We start from the raw sequence: 21,747 nt of genomic DNA, 5'->3' as shown, positions 1-21,747 counted from the left end.
TTTCTCGCAGACGATATGGGCATAATCCCTCCTTGGAACTTCTACTTCTCCTTCAAGATGAACCGGGAGGAGTAGTGCTTGAACTCGTCGTACAGTGAAATGTACAACGCAAGCGCTTTATCGTGCACATAGGTCAAACTCTCGCCGCTGCCCTGCCCCCTCAGGCACATCGTATACTCCGCCGACAACAAATTGAGTTGCTTCTTCACCTGATCCCAGTGCTTGCAGAGCTGCTCCTGTGGCGCTTGTACGCAGCCGCAGGCTTGGATTCGTTGTAGCGCTCAGCGATGCGCTTCCAGTACGCGAGTTGCTTTAGGTTGTTGGCAAACACCGGATCCTCTAAAATATCAACCCAACACTTTGTCAAAAGAACACTTTCTTCGGGTATGTAGTTCGTGTAGAGTTTGTATACTAGAAATCACGTTTCGAGTGATTGAATACTGTAAAACTCTTATTTTATTTTCCAAGGAATAAAACAGATTATTTTTGTCATAATGTTGTTATGTTTTACATTTAATGGATGTTAAATGCATGTTTAAATGTATAAGTTAACTTAACAAAGTCCAAGTCTTTGTTTTAGTCTCCTCCGGGAGAGAATTTATGTTTTTTTATTTAAGTCCTAGTATTTGAGATGCCACCCCGATTTTGGAGTAAAGGGGAAAACAGAAAAAGATCCAGGCTAAAATTCAAAGCGCACGTGGAGAAGTGCTAGCATCATCAATTTTTTGGAGAATTAAAAAGGTTTTATTTCGCCAGAAAGCATGTTTTGGGTTTCAATATACTTAAACATGATTAATTCAAGTTATGAGCATGATACGTGAAAAGGGAATATTTTTGCTAAATAACTCCTAGTCGATTATTAGGATTTATTTTTTCGATTAATTATTAAATTATAAACACGAACCTTCCCCCGGTTTTTCGGGTCCCCTCCCGGGAGAATTTTCGTCTTATCCAGGGGGAACTTCCCCGTTTCCCCTTTTCTTTTTTGGGGGGCCAAAAGGCAGGCGGGGGGGATCTCCATTCGGAACCGTAAATCTTTTGGGAACAAATGGGTGGAGTAAAAGGGCCCGGTTTTTCCCGGCTGTAGATACTCTAAGACTCACATTCCACTATTTTTTTTCAACAATTTTTCTTTGTACTTAAAACTCATGCCGAACTCAAATGGAAACCCTAATGTAGAACAAAGGGAGTAGATAAATAAACATCGTCGGATAACTCGTTGTAAATCACTTTTATTTGTCAATCTGTAATAGTACTTGAACTCGTTGTAGGCGTTAAGAAAAAGTGGAGTTATCACACGACAGAGAATATGCTCTAACCGTTGTAAATAAACAAAATCATATAGCTTGTCAGTTGCGTCCTAAGAGTCGCAACATAACATCCAAAAAACAATTCATGTGCTTCCACAACAGTTCACATACATTACTATTAGTAGTACATTATTTCAAAGCCATCTCAAGAGGCTACAATTGATTTAATAAGACAATTCCATTTTCAAGCAACCTAAAATTCATGTCGCATCTACTGCCTTGTATATAACTCGGTCTTCCCAGCAAAAAACGAAAACAAAGAAACCCGCAAGCTGCTGCTTCTTACTTTGTTGCTGCCACCAAGGCCATATGCTCAATCAGGTCCAACACTCGGTTACTGCAACAGAAATACGCCATATCATGCACCGGAATACACAGCCTTGTACACATCCTGTGAGGGTATGTGTGTGTGTGCGCACGTGTCTGAGAGAAGGAGAGACATACCTGTAACCCCACTCGTTGTCATACCAGGAGACTAGCTTCATGAAGGATTTGCTAAGACCCATTCCAGCGTTGGCATCAAATATGCTTGACCTACAATTAAGGTTTAACAATTATGTGCAGTTCCAGTACAAGGTAGTCAAGCATCTAGAAGGATGGAGAAAAGAGGGGAAAATTATACCTTGAGTCACCAACAAAATCATTGGAGACAACATCTTCATCAGTGTATCCTAGAATGCCTTTCAGCGGACCCTCTGCAGCATATCTGAATATTAAGAGATATAAATTCTGTGAGTACAACAAATACACAAAGGAAAGAAAGACAGAAAATCTGAAAGCAGAGATGAGGTTCTCATACTTTATTGCTGCTTTAATATCTTCATATGAAGCACTTTTGTCAAGACGACAAGTTAAGTCTACAACAGAGACATTAGGTGTGGGGACACGGAAGGCCATTCCAGTGAGCTTACCGTTAAGCTCTGGAAGAACTTTTCCAACAGCCTGAAATTTTATTTTAGATTAGAAGCAAATGGAAGAATTGCTGGACTAAATGTGCCAAAACTGATAACTGTTTAATACCTTAGCAGCCCCAGTTGAACTAGGGATGATGTTCTGCCCTGCTCCTCGGCCACCCCTCCAGTCCTTCATTGAAGGACCATCAACAGTCTTCTGTGTGGCTGGACATAAACAAAGAGAACTAAGATCACGCAGGGCTATAGATAAGGATAATTATGAGCAAAAGTGATAATTTCAAAATCTACAGGGAAGCAGCTACTGGCATAACACATACCCGTTGTTGCATGGACAGTCGTCATCAGACCCTCTACAATACCAAACTCTTCGTGAACTACCTGCAAAATTAGCAAATTGTTAGAGAATAGTAGATGATGAATGATTGCATGCCACGAGATTGAAAAGAAGCTGCTCTTGAAAACTCATACAAACTAAAGGATAATCTACAATAGAAAAGAACTTGGATTTCTTAAGAACCTTGGCAAGAGGAGCAAGGCAATTGGTGGTGCAGCTAGCATTGGAAACAACATCCATGTTTGGTTTGTAACTATTTTCATTTACACCAACGACAAACATAGGAGCATCGGCTGAAGGAGCCGAGATGACAACTTTCTTAGCACCACCCTACACAACAACTTTTAATTAGAAGTGCATCATATGAAAAGGGGGATGTTAAGAATCTTACTGGACCTACTGGTACTAACCTTCTTGTGTGCTGAAGCCTTTTCAACAGTTGTAAAGACTCCAGAAGACTCAATAACATACTCAGCTCCATGATCACCCCAGGGAATATCTGCTGGGTCCCTTTAGTCGGAGCATTGGAAGTTAGTACACCTTAGTGTGTTGGTTTTAGGGTAGTAACTAATTGCAATATATGGTAATACCTTTTGTTGGTTACTTTGATCTGCTTTCCATTGATTTCCAAAGTGGATTCATCAATAACTCGGATGGTCCCCTTGAAAGGTCCATGAGTAGAATCATACTTGAACATGTATGCCTGGAAAATATTGCTAAGATCACACTCCAGAAATATTCTACTATAAACATATATGTCCAAAGGTATTGCTATTCCAATGCTTGTTACCATTAAACATTTACCATCCCAGAAACATTTACAAATTGGCCACTGTCTATCATTACATTACAAGCATCTATTCTGCCTTCAATTTGTCCAGTAAAAAATTATTAAAAAGAATCCAATAATTAAATAAGAACATTCAACAATCAACCACGATGAGAATATTTCAGCCATTTGAATGCAGAATCAGAATTTGGGTTTAGCTAATCTAACAATCAGGTCAAGAATGGAAATGAAGCTGAGCAAGGAAACTTACCATGTATTTCACATCAATGAAAGGATCATTAACAGCTACCACCTCGATATCATCCCTGAAAGATGCTATCCTTAAAACTATTCTTCCAATCCGCCCAAAACCTGCATTTTACCAAGGAGTTTAGTCATACTCATATGCAAACAGAAAGAATTCTGAAAATAGCCAGTGACATGATAAACTTCTTGTAGACGGCTAAAGGATAGGAAAACATGTAGACGGCTAAAGGATAGGAAAACATGATTCAACAAATATTAAAAAGTTGAGAGCAGCGATAAGAAAGAGCAGTTATATATGAAATTGAATGGAAGCAGAATCATATTAAGGCTAAGCTTACCATTGATGCCAACCTTGGTCTTCCCACTGCTTCGTGACTCTGAATCAGTAAAGCATAGGAAACAGCTTATCAAACAGATAAAACAAAACACGAACTGAAATCTAGAAAAAGAAAAGAAGAAAGTGTATAGGGCTTACTAAGGATGGTGGGAGGTACTTCTGTCGCTGTTGCTTTAATAGGACGAACAGTGCGGGCACAAACTTTCCTACAAGTTCCAAATTAAGTGTCATTTGAGATATAACCCAAATAATGATAACATTAATGAGTTAACAATGAAAACATTCACTGAACTGTAGTGGGAAAGAATCCACTGGCAAATTAGCCCCGAATATACTTGAGTGAAGGTTGACAGCATTAGCATTAAGGCCGAATGATGCCTGAAAATGATGCAATTAGACATTAGGGATCGTATAAATGAACCTCCTGCTATGCATCAAATACAAATAGAGCGATCTAGACAGAAAATAACAAGTACTAACTACTTAAGCAGAACGTAACAAAATCCAACTTACGAAGCTACAAACTATACCATGCATGGACATCAAGTTCATGTACAAAGCAGTTCTATATCTTAGGCTGCATAAACACGAAGAGATTTACATGAATGAAATCATTAGCCATCACTTGAATTCCATCACTTCCTACCAGTGCTACAAATCGCAAATCCAATCACCCTAATCTTTACATTTCTCAATACTTGAACATTCAAAATACAACCAACTCCAAATCGGGAAAAAATTACTGAAACGAAAAATCCAGAAAATTGTGCAATTTTACTGCCAGAACCAATTTGTCAACGAAAACATAATGAATCAATCAATTCGATACAATCAAAGTGCAAAAAAAGCAACTTCGGGTTCAAAACAACTAGAAAGAAATTCGAAACAGCTGATCTGAGCTCGACCTTACAGAGAACAAAAAAAAGCAAACAAAAGAAGAAAACAAACACCGAACCTTGGATCGGTCGCAGGGGCGGATGAGGAGCGAAGAGGAAGAAGACAAGGCCATTTCTCCAGCAACCAACTCTTCGCTGCGAAAACCTAACAAAAAGAAATGCTCGTGGATTCTATATTCCTCTGTATATTTATATAGATATAGAGAGAGAAAGATTGGAGAGAAATGAACAGCAGAACCCTAGAAAAATGAGAAGGGGCTTTGGCTTTTGAGGAGAAGAGGTGGCCAACTTCTTAAATATGCTTAAAGAAATGGAAGAGGCGGAGTTTATTAGGCTCGTGTTGAAATTGAGGAAAATTCAACAAAACGACGCCGTATCACCCGTCGCCGTCGCTGTTTATTTTTCATTGGGTCAAGCTAACCACAATGGAGCCCACCCTCAAGGCCCATAATGAGCCTGAAACTGTTGCTTTTTCCTCCGTTGGTGGCTTTGTCGTTTTGAGCGCCTTCTTGGTTGCCACGTCGGAATCGTCTGGGGCCCACTGAATCTTTTTCCATTTTCTTTTCGCCCTTTTTTGGTCTCATTTTAGAAGACAAATATTTCTAACGGTGCTAACTAAAATAAACCTAGGGCGATTTGTCAATCATTTGCTATAAAACACAAAATTTTGATTTATAATCGATTGATTCGATTCAACTAATATATTATAAGCTGAAAAAAATTTGTATGGATTGATGTTCAAATTTAAAACGGTTAATCGATTACTCAATAATTAACCGTGACAAGAAAAAGTTACTACTACTAGTTTTCTTAATTTATATTGGATGAAAAGATTTTATATTTTCGAATATTAATTTGAAACATCAATTTCACAAAAATGAACCCTATTCACGATATAATTTTAGTGTAACTTATCGATCGGTTCATTTTTTTCCCAATTTTGCAGCCTTAAATTGTAGTAAAAAAAATCTGATGAAAAAAGTGGGTGTGTGCTTAACTACTGTTTGTGAATAATTGATTGGAAAGAACATCTTGTCAAAGTATAGTTGATTTCAAACTATACTTGATTTATTTCTATTATTTTAGTTTACAATAAAGGGATATATATAGTATTCCTAAATATAGTTGAGGACATGGACGTCGCTCGTCATAATTACAAGTGTAATGTTGACATAGAACAAATTGACTACATATGGAGCGTAATTTTTTAAAAATTTTATTTTATTATTATACTTTATTTTGTATTTATCATCATTGGAAAGGGTTAGTTTAGGTGATGTAGTTGATTTCATAGTTAGGTAGACTCACCAAACTCCTCACGTGGTCCAACAACCATATAATAGCAAAATCAAAGTCGCACTTTTCAACTCACAATACTGTTTGCTCGTAAACATAGTATATACAGTAGTTAATTTATTAAATATAAACAATCCTCGAGACATATGCCTATTAATTAAATAAAATAAAGAGATGCCTACTTATTGACTAAAAATTACGCCGAATCACTTTCGCTATTACGGCACTTCTACAACTTGGAACTCAATGAAAATATATTATATTGTTAGTGCTAGTGATACTATTTAAGTTCATACTTTTTATAACATAGTGTGTTATACACGATCACTTTTGAGAATGCAAAATTGGCAAGGTATATGATAATAGTTGAAATATTGTTAATGAGATTTAGATTTTATTAATTATAGAAAGGTAAACTTATCAAATGTAAAAGGTGACTAGCTTTTTTAAATCACCCAGAATATAAAAATATAACTATTGATTGATTATAGAAGAATGTAATCTATACAATGCAATATTAGTACTACGTATTAGGTGGATAGTAATCTATTTTTAATGTCTAGTTCAATGAATGATTATAATAATCAATTAGCATAGGTTTTAGTGTAGGCTTTCTAGGATAAATTAAAACAATTATACAAAATAGTCCTACATACTCCATGGCTATTTCTAGGAGAAATTACCACTTACTTCATTTCTTATTAATTGGATTGTGTACTTGTGTATTATTTTTTGGGATATTTTGGGATCAATAAGTTATTTATTCTGGTCATTACTTAATTTTATTATATTTTATATGTTATTCTCTCTCGGTTGATTTACTTTACTTTCTAATTTGTTATATATTCACTTAATCCATTACATATTATTTTCTTATATTCCGTGTTAAAAATATAAATTTCACTCACTTTCACTTAACATGAGAGGAAGATAGTACTAGAATTTATTTCCACAAATCGACAATATCATAACTCGAATTTGATTTTGATTATATATAGAAAATGTGACCGTGCCCAATCACCTAATCATATCGATGATGGGCCGATTTTAGGCTCATTTTAGGAATAACCTGGCCTAATTTTATGGGCTCAAACTAGCAATGTTGGGCCGATTAATTTAGCAACCTCAGGGCCCAACTCAAACTAATTCAATTTCAAGCAAATCCGATTTATTCCAAATTGCTATAACTTTTAAATTGAACGAAGTCCATAGTTATTAAAAAAAATTAAATAAGTGATTGTATGGAATATATTTAAATGTATAAAACAATAATTAATATTTTAAATAGAGAATAGTAGTACCACATTTTTGCAGATTTTATATCTCCCTCAATTTTGGTATGAAAAGAATATAATTAAATAACATTGATAGATATATTTTACCTGTAAACCAACTTATTCATTTTTTATTAAAACCGTTTCTTTCTTTTTTTGTGTTTGTTCATTTTGCCATAAATTCTCCGATTTATTCGCGAAAAGTTTCTTATTTATTTGTTCAAAAAATAGAAGTGAATTTGAGGCCCCTTCCGTTTTCCTCCAACCAGAGCTGCAATTCCATCTCCGGTAAAAACATTTTTCTTATTATTTCCTCTTTTTTCGTAAATTGCAAGTATGAAGCATTTGTTTGCATAATTTGTCGCGTGATTTTCATGTTAGAGGTGATCATTCATTGTGTTTAATGCTTGGCATTGAAGGAAATCGTGCATTTCTCGAATATTGGCCGACATATATGCTATGGCGGGAAATGCACAAGTTTTTATTGATTGCTGGAAGTTATATTATATTGGCATTGTTGGATCTAGTGGTTTTGTATGCTTATTTTATGTATTTTTTGCCGATTGGATGACTTGGAGACCGTGCTCTTTCGATCACATTCATGTCTTCTTCCTTGATATTTATTGCCTGATCTGATGTTGTGTTTTTTTATCTGCTACCGCGCACTTACTGCTATGCTTTGGCTTCGTAATATGGAGTAGTAAAATGTGGGTGGATTTGGTCATTAATTTTTAGGAAGTTTAGAGCTAATTGGACCTCAATTTCTAATATATTTTTTTGCTAGTTTAGAAGCATCACAGTAAAATTAGGTAAGATTTCTTAAATTTGCTGAGGAATAAAGCCCCTTAGGTTATAGTTTCCTTCGTGATGATACGTATTTTTGATGTTCCACGGTGTGGTGAAGGAATTCTTAAGTTCAAGGATAAAAGTTCATTATTGTGTTGAATGATGAATCATCTAAAGAGCTGCATACATGAGAAGAACAAAATGTATAAGGAAGGGAAAATAATGATTGAACAACTTAACTCTTCGACGGTTACTTATTGTCCACTTTCCGGTCTTCTATAACATGCTACAGTCTTCAGTTATCAGCATTATATAATCTGTTGATATCAACACTTAGTTAAAGTTAGCAGACACGATATGTGATTATGTGCTATTACGTTGTATAATTTAATTTAATTATATATGAATATAATTCATTCTTGTATAAAATCATAGAATGTCGCCCTTGTTTTCTTTATTCAATGCTACGCTGACCCTTCTGCTGATGCCATGTGTAGAGCATCTTTGGAGATGCCTATTAAGATGGAAGTTGTCAGTTTTGGATACTGGAATGATTGCGTGGATCCTGATGACTTGGAGGCAATGTGGATGGAACCTGATGTAAAATCGGAGTGGATTAATGTTGGAGAAACTAAGGGATCCAAGGTCCACCTCTCACGGGATTCTGATAATCAGCCTTATATAACACAGACAGAAATGAGGGTAAGATTGAACAACATTTAGGTGTTAAGTCACTAATATTTTCACTTGATTTAGTTTATATGTTTGATTTTTTATTGTACATCCTCATAAAATTGAAGTACCTAGAGAACCTGAAATATTGAGCAAGGTCTGCCAGATTGCATTCTAATTACTATGCTTGTGGAACAACGTAGCAGTATCTAATAAAATCTTGTTATACTTCTCAAACTTAAGCTTTGAAAACAATAATTTGATCCAGTTCTATTTATGAAGTTCACTTCCATATGAGAATTGAGAAATCAATGTAACTTGTGAATCTTGTATTAACAGGCTGTAGCAGGAATTGTTGTCCAAAGGCATTTTGTCTCACAAATAGATATGGTATGATGATCTGTTTCTCAAACTACCCATGTTATAGTATATATCATGAATGATGTAGAAAAGATTAATTTCTAAATCTGGTTGTTGCATCTGGCAATCTTTATCTTTTTCTATCTTTTTATGTATTATTTTCTGGCTATTCATATATATCATACAAAATTCTGGCTATTCATATATATCATACAAAATTACAAATACATAACATTCTTATTCTAGTATAATAACTTTAAACTCAAAAAAAAAAAAAAAAAAAAAAAAAAAAAAAAAAAAAAAAAAAAAACTTTAAACTCATTACTCAATTTGTCATCTATATTGTATGTTTTTCTGAAGTCTAATCCATTTACTTTACTTTCATAGTATATATTTGGTTTTGTACTGTAATTTGAAAATGAACTCATGCAAATAAGAATGTTTAGTGCATACTTACTACTTGTACAAGTACAATATTTCTAAGTTTTTCAACTCTCTAATTCTCCGACTATATACCCGATAAATTAAGTACTATTACTCACTTAACTTCAAATTTTGGGCAATTGTAAATGTTGCTCATGAAAAAAATCAACATTTAGTGATATCTAATTTTGGTATTTTGGCATAATGTTTTGAGGATTAGAGAATCATGTCTTTGCTCTATATTTCATGTCTTTGGCTGCTAAAATTTTGCATAATGATGAATGAGCATCATAAACAAAATGTGTCAGTCAAAGTTGTCAGACAGTTTATTATGTGAAATATATGAGCAGAAAACATGTTGTATTCTTGAAAGATCACACTTCGGTCTCAGTTCAACAAAAGAACAATTTAAAAACACCCACAATGTTCAGGGTTTCTGTTCTAACCACTCTTTGGCATTCCATAGGACATGCTTTGCACCATTGCTGAGATTGAAAGTGGAAGACAGATACTGGCCAAAAGATACAACAAAAAACCTGATGAGGTCAATATGGGGATAATGCAGATATCACCAAAAATAGCCGAGTGGTTCATCAGGTAACAATTAATTCAGTTTGATTATTTAAAACTAGTGCACATGAGTGAAAGTTTGACTTTCCTTCAGGGAGTCGGGTTACAGGACATATAACATGGCTGAGGATTCCAAATCCTTATATAAGCCTTTTCTCAATGTTTACCTTGCCGCTGCATATCTTAAATGGTTATCAAACTTTGACAACAAGTAAGTGGGTGGAATGTGGAACTCCTTGTCTGAACCCATGCAAGTGCCCCGCTCTAGAGATATCTCTGATGGCATTAAGCCTTCACATGATTTGTTTTGGAAAATAACAAATCACATATCTTCAAAAATGTTTATGTAGAGAAAGAAGTGAAGAATTCATGATTAGAGCTTATAAAGGTGGACCGAAAAAAGCAACTCACAAATCAACTTTGCCATACTGGAAAAAATATCTCTCTATTAAGGAAAGTCTTCCATCCAGGTAATTGGTTCTCTACAGACTCTACGCCAATGAAATTCCTGAGTAGATTCTGCCATCTCATACAAAATACTTTTGGTTGTCATCCCTTCCCTTTAGGAAAGTAATACTTTAAGATTACAAGTGGTCTTAATTCTTCTTATTCCATGATATTGTTCATACATTATGCATATAAATGAGATTTTCCATGGAAATTATTTAGCAGCTTTATATATCTGATTTTAGTAATTTATCAAATCTTAGTGTTTTGGAAATGGATGGCTTTGAGGAGTCTTGATTTGACTTCTCTAATAATGCCTATTGGTAGCAAAATTAAGATTAAATGAACACATTTCTGAAAATGCAGAAAATTTTTTGGAGTTGGTCCTGCACCTGATGCTCAGTCACGCCATGGTGGTGGAGTTTCACAAAGCAAAGGTAATGCATACAATATACATTCATTTCAGTATAACATTTCAATTAGTTTTTGAATTATTACAAATGCTCGCATTGATATTCAACTTATTTTAATGTCTTGTTTTCATATATTTAGAATTAACTTCATCCACAACCTTTGTGAAAATGCTTTTAAAAATTTCAGTCTGAATAGAGGGTTATTGTGCTCGAGAACTGTAGATTTTAAAAGTCAAATTTGCTTCTATAAAATATAGCCTGCTTACATGCTTTCAATTTGTATTGGATCAGGTCCAATCCATGCAACTTGGGATTCAAGGACTTCGCCAGAAGACATGGCATTGATGTGGAATAATCCCGGTGTAAAAAAAGAATGGACAAAATCCGGTGAGAAAAAGGGGGAAGTGCGATTCTCTCATGACGTAGAAAAACATCCTTATCTTTCTCGGGTAGAACTAAGGGTAAGTGAGAAACACATAGTTTGAATGGTGATTCTTTACTCTTACAAGTAATACATTTCTCGTTTAATTTTTCTGGAGGTGCAACTTTTGACCCACAATGATGCATTTTCTGATAATGATGCTTCATGCAACTATAGAGCTTTCATCTAAAATGTTTGCTAAGAATTTGTTATGGTGGCAATTGGCTTTGGTAGTGATGATGATGTTGGTGAGTTAGTTAATGAATAAGATTCGATATTCAGAAGTTAGTTCAACAAATAAAAAGGCAAAATTTTCAGCACAAATAACATAAATAGGTAAATGTTTATTTTAGTTCTATAAAGAAGACTTGCATTTCACTTGAGGTGCTCTAGCCTTGCTTGTGTGTATGTTACTAAAGCGTGTTTATTCATGGTCTTGTTGAACTTTCTGCTAGTGATTTGATGAGTAGTTTATTCCAAAGGTGATGTGAAGCCTTATGTTATACAGTGTTTGGACTGACTATATATATTTGTTTGCCTTGCAGGCAGTTGCAGAGATCATTTGGACTAAACACTTTAGCAAGAAAGGGGGAGATAAATCTGTTAGTAGTTTACTTCTTATTTCAATAACTTGATGGTTCATATTTTAAATTAACAATTTAAAAAATTTTATATTGAGAGAATAGTGTTCGACTATATTGACAACCCTCCCCCTTTCTTTTTTGTTTCTTTTTGAGGTACCACAATAGATAAATTCTCAAATGATGACATGTCCTTTTTCTGGACAGGCTGTATTATGCGCTCTTTGTGAGATGATTAGTATGCGGTTCATAAATGGAGTCGGGCAACACACAGGGCTAATGGGAGTCGACTATCCCACAGCACGTTGGCTATACGAGTATGTCTACTGAACATTTTGAAATTGCTAGTAAAATACACTTTCATCTCTCCTTCCATTTACCATTCATCTCATTACTCACAACTACTATAAAACATGGAAATTACATGACTTGATTGAGGTAGCAACACAATAATCTTTTCATGGCTAGAAGAATATGAATATTTTGTCTATTGTTGATCCTAACACTCCAATCTGCTTGATTGATAACTAGCGGCTTGGGCTACAAGGCTTACTCCGTTGAGGCTGTCGAAGATCTCACCAAGCCTTTTGTATCCATGTACTTTGGTGCAGCATACATGACTTGGTTATCGGAATATGAAGGAAGGTACATTCTCATTATACAAACTGCACATCTCCATCATCACCTCATTAGTGTTTCTTGGCATCATGCATATTCGACTGAGTAAATCCACTATTCGTTAAGGTTCTTGCACTTTAAATTTCTCGCATTCACATTTGTCTTCTCTCACGAAAGAAGTACTATTGTTGTAGGGAAAGAAGTCTCGCATTTGTGGCTCAGGCCTATCTGTGTGGACCTCATAACGTGAGCTTGCAAGAGACTGGCCCTTTACGCGATAAGTTCGAAGAAATACTTAGCCGCTACGAAAAATATAGCAGGTGATCAATGTTGCTTTCTTCATTTTCCACACATTGCATTTCTTTCTGTCGTTGTGCTAATGAGGAATAATTTTGTTTGCAGAGACTCTAGCAGCGGTTGCATTATCATGTGAACATCCATACATGCACATATGTATCTATATACATCACATAATTTTTCTCTCCTGTAAAAAAGCAAATATGTATTTTGTATATATCTGTCCAAATGTCATTGCGAGAATATATGTAACCATTTTTGTGTAAATGCTATGGTTGTGTCGAGTTGCATCGCCCCGTTTTTGTATTGCTACATATTGACGCTTGACAAAGGTTAAATGAACACATTCAATACCATAGAATCTTAAAAAATGTAAATACTTTATTGAAAACAGCACTATCTGTTAAAAAGAGTTCGGAACACTTAAAAGAAAGGATATTCGTTTGTAAACTTCTAAACTATATCACTCAATTTTGGCTTTATATATCTGTCTTAAAATTAAATTGTCTGAAGATCGCCTTTTTTTATTCAATCAAGATTTTTGTGTTGATATGACCAAGTGACTTGCTAACGTGCAATATTGCACGTCGATCAAAATGATATCATATTATAAGTAGCGAAACGACGTCATAATATACTAGTACATGAAATTATTCAGTTTTGTTGCACTCACTCACCCATCTTGTTTCCTATTTTTCGCTTTCATTTCATTCTTTCTTACTAAAAGCTCTAATTCAACATATGAAATTATTCAATTTAGTAACTCAATATCGTTTCACTGCTTTAAGTGTGACGTCTTTTTCATGGATGTTCAATCGCGCTACATAATAATCATCAAGTTATGTTAGTGCTGAAATCTTAATTAATTAAAAATAATAAGATTACAAAATACAAATCAATAGTTTAGATAGTTAATAAAAAGAATTCAATACCAAAACTAGAATTTATCAAAAATACAAATCCATAAAAGGTTGTCCAAAGATGTCGACTTCGTGTGGCAGAAGAAAAGGTGTTAAAAAATGGAATATGCAAGCATCTTCCACCGTCCACCAATAACAAAACAAAAATCCAGCCGTCCATGACATTTGATCTCAATACAACACCGATTTCTTCGTGATTAATTCATTACAATAAAATAACAATTTTCATAGTACAAAAAAAAATTATACAGTCGTTTTATAATACGAGGGTTGCTTTGCTTGCATGAGCCCACTTCAATTTTTATACTATAATATATAATAATTAAACTCCAATTTGTAGTTTCGATGGGAAGCAATAATTAATGCCAAGATCTGATCGAAATCGAATCAATCTAAATTCCTAAATCTGACTAATCAGAACCTGATTGTAAAAAACTAATTAAATTTGTTTACTTTATAGTATAACTTTATTATAATAATTAATAATTAATTGTTTATCAAATAGTACTATACATTTTGCAGTCAATTGTCAAACCAACTAACTCAGCTGCAAAAACGTAGCATTGAAACTTTCATTACTACAAACCGCATTATTTTATTCATTATTATGAAATAAGACACCACCGATTTCAATTTTCACTACCTCATTTTTATACTCAAGATTTATCGCTTCCCTCTGCAAATGGAGTAGCAACAATGGCGGATTTGGTCAATAGCTCTACTTCTCATATTGCATTGGGGTACATAACTTACTTATTCAGTTACTGATTCTGCTTTCCTTTCACAGCCTTTCTGTTTTATTGGTTTGCGTTGCGTTTTTGCGAAGTTAGGGTTTTAACTTCTTAGTGTGAAGCAATAATTGATTTTTGATGTGTGGGAAATGTATATTCGGACTGTAATTTCTCGCACCGGGCTGAGAATTTAGTGATTTCTTAGTTATTACTGGTTGACCTTTGCATGGGGTAGGGCTGATGGACTATTGGATTGATTGGGGAGATCTCATCTTTTGCCATTTAACTGGACAAAAGTGTGTTATGTTTCTGGAGCAAACTCTCTTATTTCACAGTAATTCTTAGCTGTGTAACATGGAAACCCCTTTTTTTTAAGTCTAGAAAATGTGATGCATGATTCAGTATTAATATGAGATGTTTCTTTCTTTTTCCAGTTTTTTAGGTTTAAGGTGCTCGTTGAGGATGTTGGAGCTCTTACATCATGTATTGAGTAAGAGAAGTTCCGCCTAGGCTTATGTGCTTATGTTTTTTCTGCGTGCCCCTCAACTTGCGTTATATCGAAGTATCTCCATAGCTGTGAGGATTGTGGTGTTTCTGTGTGTCTATTGGAGGTTATTCACAGAGTTGTGGTGTCACGTCTTATCTCCGTTGGGTTTTTATTTGAAAGAGGGAAAATACAGCAATTTAAACATGGAGCCATTGAAAAATCAGAATACTTTGCTGTATTCATCAGAACTAGGAAACGAAGATCATGGCCCTGTATCACTAGTTCATAGGACTGGTGCTTCAGGTTACGAAAATCCCGTTTTGCAGCACCAGGAGAGTGATTTGTCAGAACCTAAACCCGTACGCAACTTCTCTATACAGACTGGTGAGGAGTTCGCTCTTGAATTTATGCGTGACCGGGTCAACCCCAAGATTCCGTTTATCCCAAATGAATATGGGGATCCCAGTTATGTGCCTGGTTACGTGGACCTGAAAGGCATATCAGGCATTAGTCATGCTGGATCTGAAATTGGCTCAGATATTCCAATGGTTGCCTCGATGGTAAAAGCTTCTACAGAAGTTGAACAGAGAAATATGTCTTTACATGAAAGCAGGGCTAACCATGGCTCCGTGCAAGTAAGACCTGTCGCTTCTGATTACAACTATCAGTCCGTGCTACTGCACTCCTCATCTGGGGCATCTGATAGTTCTTCACAGAAGCTTAAAGCTCTCTGCAGTTTTGGTGGTAAAATACTGCCTCGCCCCGGTGATAGAAAGCTCAGATATGTTGGTGGTGAAACACGCATTATCCGGATCTTCAAGGATATTACATGGCGAGAGTTATGGTTGAAAACTACTGCAATATATGATGAGACGCATACCATAAAATATCAGCTCCCTGGGGAGGATCTTGATGCTTTAGTCTCTGTATCAAGTGATGAGGATCTGTTGAATATGATGGAGGAGTGCAATTTACTAAATGGGACAGAAGAATCAAGAAAGCTCCGTATGTTTCTATTCTCTCTTGAAGATCTGGAAGACGCTCATTTCAGTTTAGCTAACACAGATGGTGATTCTGAGATTAAATATGTTGTTGCAGTCAATAACATGGACATTGTGTCTAGAAAAAGCTCTACCTTTCGTGGGTTAGCAAGCTCTTCTGGAAACAGTTTAAATAAATTGGACACTCTCAATGTCGAAAGGGACACAGGTAGGGCTTCTAGTGAACTTGTTGGGATTAATACCTCAGATATGGCTGGCTTCATTGTCTCGTCAACAGCTGGACAATCTTCTAAATATATTCAACCAAATTCCTCCAATGTTTATGAAAATCCACACTTTGATCCTGGTCAGATCGTGTACCATCATGAAGTCAAGCATCAACCTCCACATTTTGACTATAATCTGCATCCTCCCTATAATGCCCCTTCTGAAAGTGCTGTTCCTCAATCTTCTTATGGGGCTGCTTCTCAACAAAAAGGTCTTGAAGGGAAGCCTCCAGGTTTCTCAGACGCTCAAGGCACTCAAGTACAAGAAAATGAGGCAAAACTGAAAGTTGATGGTTCAATGCAACCGGAAAGTAGAAGCAATGGCGACAGAGAACTTAATTTTCCAGTTGAGGAGTCAACAGTTGTGATCCCTAAACTGGGCAAGGAGGTATCTTCAAAAAAGACAGAAGGGAGGACCCAGGAATCTGTTCCTGCCCCTAAACCTTTTGATGTTGTTAAAACATCCCAAATTTCTAGTGGAAATGAGCATTCTGCATCTGGTAATGCTCCAGCTCCCGAATCTGTTAACTCAGAAAGTGATCGTACTGATCTGGGCCACATCGAGTCTTCTATTCCTCCTCAAAGGGTCTATTATTCTGAGCGAATTCCTCGAGAGGAGGGTGGGCCTCTTAACAGAATATCAAAGTCGGATGATTCTCGGAATTCCCAATTTCTTGTCAACCAGTCTCATACTGATAGTGCCCAGAAAGATTTGCAAGATTTAGTTTCGGGATTTTCTGAAAAATTGCAAAATGGAAATGTAGATATTCCTTCCAAGCAGTCAAATTCTACTTATCCTGTTGAGCCTGAAACCTTTGATGACAGGAATCAAAGAACTCAAATGGTAGATGCACGTGATGTTAAAGAGTCATTGCATGAAAATCAAGATCTGACAGGGGTGGAAGCTGGTTTGAAGTTTCACGCTGAGAGCCACGAGGATTCGACACATTCTGAAGATCCTACAGCTCGTAGGGTTGATGGGGTTGGGTGTCAGGATATTCCTAATGATGCTCATGAGCATTCTCAACTTATGAGAATGACAGGAACTCAGGGAGAATCCAAGGCTGCTTTACCCAGAACTGAGCAAGGAGACATACTTATTGATATCAATGATCGGTTCCCTCGTAATCTCCTTTCCGATATATTTTCACAAGCTATTCTTTCAGATAACTCTTCTGATATCAGTCTCGTGCCTAAAGATGGAGCTGGTTTGAGCATGAATATGGAAAACCATGAACCACAGCACTGGTCCTTCTTCCAGAGGCTGGCAGGGGATGAGTTTTTGAGAAGGGATGTTTCTCTTATTGATCAAGACCATGTTGTACTTTCCTCTGCAATTACAAAAGTTGAAGAACATGCACCTTTAGCATATGACTTTGTGCCACAGACAAGAGAAGGAACTCCTCCTAGTCACTCAGAATTCCAGGAGAATTACAGCGATCGTGATCAGAAAAATGTACTAGCTGGAGATCAGCCTCACTCTATGGATCTTCGTTCCAATTTTGATGCGCCAAAAGCGAAAGTGAATGAGGGCGTTCAGTATAGTGATTTGACTGATAATATGGGGGTACTTTTTCTTTTGAATAAACAGAATTAGTTAACTAATGCCTAATATTGCTTTAACTGAGCATTTGCAACTTCATTAATACTTTCAGGGTGGGATAGGAAGTATTGGCTTACCTCCTCTAGAACCGTCCTTGGAAGATTTTGATATTAACTCTCTGCAGGTTAGTCTTAATTGTTGCCCCTATTGCCATTCTTCAAACAATGGCATGAGACGGTAACAACATATTACACAGTTGCTGTTGGTTGCAATCTCATGCTACATTTCAAAATAATTCTTCAAAATATATTCTAAATATTGTCAAAAGCGAAATAGAGTGGTATCTGGTTTGGTATTGAACCTTGAAAATCTGCTAATTTACCATTTCCTGAATTGTGAATTTTTTGCATATTAACCTTTTGACTATGTTGCCTGTAATCACCAATTATGCATCTGTAACTTTCTGCTGGATGACTTGCAGATTATACAAGATGCGGATCTTGAAGAATTGAGGGAACTTGGTTCTGGCACATTTGGAACTGTATATCATGGAAAGTGGAGAGGCTCGGATGTAGCAATCAAGCGCATAAAGAAAAGCTGCTTTACGGGGCGACAATCAGAGCAAGAGCGTCTGGTACATGATTTATATTTCATGTAGCACAAAGTACTTTTTTTCCTGCCAATATAGTCTTGATGGTGTGTTCCATTATTGGTAAAGCCATATGTTTACATGCTTTGAAATTTAAGCTTTGGTTAAATTTGCTAATAAGCAAACTGAAGAAATTGGCAGCAGTGTTTCTCTTGTACTGTTCTGTTTTATTGTTATTGTTTTTTTTATAACTATAATTATATTTATTATTACTCCCTCTGTCCCATAGAAATGGGCCATTTGGGGTCGGCACGGCTTTTAATGTGTAATTGGTAAAGTAAGAGAGAAGGAGAAAAAGTATTTGAAATTGTGTAGTGGATGGTGGGCTCATAAGTGAAAAAGTAAAAAAGGAGAAAAAGGTTGCCATAAATGGATATGTGACTATTTGTTTGGGACGGACGAAAAAGGAAATATGGCCTATTTCTATGAGACGGAGGGAGTATAATTATTATTATTATTATTTTATTATTATTATTATTATTATTATTATTATTATTATCATGCATGAGTAGGCCTTGTTACCGTGGTTATTAAATAACTCAACACTTTCAGACCAATGAGTTTTGGAGGGAAGCAGATATTCTCTCAAAGCTTCATCACCCAAATGTGGTAGCCTTTTATGGCGTTGTACAAGATGGACCAGGGGGTACATTGGCTACTGTAGCAGAATTCATGGTTGATGGATCTTTGCGACATGTTTTACTTCGGAAAGATAGGTATTGTTTTCAACTGAGTTGTCGCTGACTTCTAATTAGGTCGTAGATAGCAATTATTCGAGTCAAATCAGGAGCGTATTTCTGATACTTTGTTTTTGTTTGTATTATGATGTTAAACGTGGTCATCAAAATTTTCACATGGAATTATGCCTTTGTGCTTCTAAGTTTTGATTGGCTCAATTTTTATTGTATAATTTTCAGACACCTTGATCGCCGGAAGCGGCTTATAATTGCCATGGACGCAGCTTTTGGGATGGAATATTTGCATTCAAAGAATATAGTGCACTTTGATTTGAAGTGCGACAATTTGCTTGTTAACTTAAAAGATCCTTCAAGACCTATATGCAAGGTGATGTACTTGGGAACCTATTCCCCTTTCAAAAAGATTACTTAATATCTTTTCTGTCTTTCATCATCATCATTGTTATGATGTTACCATTTGATATTCTGAATGTCTGATATTGCTTTGCAATTTATCAGGTAGGTGATTTTGGTCTATCAAAAATTAAGCGGAATACGTTGGTTTCTGGTGGAGTTAGGGGAACTCTGCCTTGGATGGCTCCGGAGCTATTAAATGGTAGCAGCAGTAAAGTATCTGAGAAGGTAACACCTGCAATCTACAGATTTACCTCCACAAATCTGAACTCATAGCACATAGTATAAAAAGTCACATATGCTACTCAAAGACTCCACAAGCTTTTATAATATTTTCTCATTCAGATCAGGTTGAGAAACATATTCTTTGCATAAGATTGTTCATCGGCATTAGAATTACATAAGTTAGTTTCATAAGTTTATACGTACAAAGCCAGCACTTTTCAACTGTTCTAAAATTCTATGCGAAGTAAAGCAAACCCTTCTAATTTAGATATCTAATATATTTGATCCGTTGCACTAGCTAACTTCGAGCATCTCAATCTTTTCGGTGTTTTGGCAGGTTGATGTCTTTTCATTTGGTATTGTCTTGTGGGAGATACTTACTGGAGAGGAACCTTATGCAAACATGCATTATGGCGCAATCATAGGTTTGTAACACCAACTCATAAACATTTCTTTTTGTGGTTGTGATATGCAGCAATTTATGGCTGTCCTGAAATATTTATTTCGAGATGTATTGAGAACAACTTATTGGAAATGTGATGCATCATGAGAAAGTGCGAAACGTGCCTGTGCTGTGTTTTAGGAGAAATACTAGAAGGATGCAGTAGTCTTCCATCATTGAGAAACACACCCTTCCTTCTTGGTATGATGGAATGGAATGAAGATAGGAATGAAACCACACAATTTCTTTGCATTTTCATTTGAATCATTCCATTCCCTCCTTCATTCCTCGTACCAAACAAATGAATAGAACGGAAGTAGGAATCACATTCCATTCCACCATTCCATTCAAGAAGGGCCTTAGTAACTACTTCGTGTCTTTGCAATATCCCTAAATCATACATCCTCTTTTCTGGGACATCAGCCAAAGGAAGAATATAGTAGAGGTTTTTGATTTTGCACACATTTAAAACTCGCATTCCCATATGCAGGAGGCATTGTGAACAACACACTGAGGCCGACAATCCCGAGCTACTGTGATTCAGAATGGAGACAGTTAATGGAGCAGTGTTGGGCCCCGAATCCAGTGATGAGGCCGTCGTTTACAGAGATAGCAAGCCGCTTGCGTGTAATGTCGGCCGCAGCCCAGCCCCAGCCAAGGAAGGCAGCAGCCTCATAAGGTTTTGGTATGTTCCTTACTGATCAAAGCAATTAGTTGATTCAATTGTACACACTAGGGACTACTACCACAGGTTGATCAACATATACAGATGCTGAGGTTATGAAACATATACTCCTATTATTATGAACAGAGGTTTTGTTTGCCTCTCTATTTTCTTTAATGTGGGTTTCTTATTTAATTTTTTAATTGGAAGACAGGAAAAAGATTGAATTGGAAAAAAATAGTGGAGTGGAAATGACACTGCGATTTATTTAATTTTATTATGATCTATTGGATTTGTAGGCTATTAGTAGAAAAATCAAACCTGAGTTAACAATTCATTGAACATGAAAAGCTAGCAATATTTTATTGTAGTTCTTCGAGACCACCTCAATATAAAATACGATTTGATTTTTTATAAACTAAACTAAACTACAGTAGTATTATCAAATCGAATCCAATCAAATCAATCAATATTAATACAGTTTGAAGCGGTTTTACTCATATTTTTTCATATTTCATGGCAAAAAAAGCCCAATATATAATGCATTAAAAAAGGTATGATATTGTTCTAAATCAATTAAATTAATTGTAATTAAAAAATTAATTCGAAGATCCTGTGTGTAGGGGTGTTCTTGTCAATTCCGCTATAATCGCGCTTTTGTCAACGATTCACAGACGGGGGAATTTCGTAACACTAAAATAGGGAGATCGCATACTACGTCACAGTAAGCACCAACCATTAAT

General features: G+C 35.8%; 3 protein-coding genes across 3 annotated transcripts; 2 read left to right on the top strand and 1 right to left on the bottom strand.

The window, feature by feature from the left end:
- Positions 1-1,310: 1,310 nt before the first annotated feature.
- Positions 1,311-5,106, bottom strand: LOC125196441 (glyceraldehyde-3-phosphate dehydrogenase GAPCP2, chloroplastic). Its single transcript, XM_048094957.1, has 14 exons — positions 4,887-5,106; positions 4,224-4,309; positions 4,070-4,137; positions 3,933-3,971; positions 3,599-3,699; positions 3,149-3,261; positions 2,969-3,068; positions 2,742-2,888; positions 2,542-2,602; positions 2,331-2,428; positions 2,110-2,252; positions 1,933-2,016; positions 1,755-1,844; positions 1,311-1,647 (listed from the first exon to the last, which is right to left on the bottom strand). The coding sequence occupies exons 1-14, from the start codon at positions 4,938-4,940 to the stop codon at positions 1,593-1,595; spliced, it is 1,239 nt and encodes a 412-aa protein (XP_047950914.1). The 5' UTR covers positions 4,941-5,106; the 3' UTR covers positions 1,311-1,592.
- A 2,473-nt stretch (positions 5,107-7,579) lies between these two features.
- On the top strand, positions 7,580-13,297 carry LOC125196862. Its single transcript, XM_048095521.1, has 13 exons — positions 7,580-7,685; positions 8,681-8,885; positions 9,195-9,245; positions 10,105-10,235; positions 10,303-10,419; positions 10,559-10,678; positions 11,022-11,092; positions 11,360-11,529; positions 12,035-12,091; positions 12,278-12,387; positions 12,602-12,715; positions 12,883-13,008; positions 13,091-13,297. Exons 2-13 carry the CDS (start codon positions 8,694-8,696, stop codon positions 13,119-13,121), a joined length of 1,290 nt encoding a protein of 429 aa, XP_047951478.1. The 5' UTR covers positions 7,580-7,685; positions 8,681-8,693; the 3' UTR covers positions 13,122-13,297.
- A 1,206-nt stretch (positions 13,298-14,503) lies between these two features.
- On the top strand, positions 14,504-21,181 carry LOC125193911. Its single transcript, XM_048091850.1, has 9 exons — positions 14,504-14,645; positions 15,071-17,957; positions 18,046-18,117; positions 18,415-18,567; positions 19,135-19,298; positions 19,500-19,647; positions 19,779-19,901; positions 20,236-20,323; positions 20,831-21,181. Exons 2-9 carry the CDS (start codon positions 15,159-15,161, stop codon positions 21,016-21,018), a joined length of 3,735 nt encoding a protein of 1,244 aa, XP_047947807.1. The 5' UTR covers positions 14,504-14,645; positions 15,071-15,158; the 3' UTR covers positions 21,019-21,181.
- Positions 21,182-21,747: the final 566 nt, after the last annotated feature.

The sequence above is a fragment of the Salvia hispanica genome, chromosome 6 (assembly GCF_023119035.1).
Source record: "Salvia hispanica cultivar TCC Black 2014 chromosome 6, UniMelb_Shisp_WGS_1.0, whole genome shotgun sequence".
Lineage (NCBI taxonomy): Eukaryota > Viridiplantae > Streptophyta > Magnoliopsida > Lamiales > Lamiaceae > Salvia > Salvia hispanica.
Note: the sequence above shows the minus strand (reverse complement) of the source record. Positions and strands in the feature narration are given on the sequence as shown.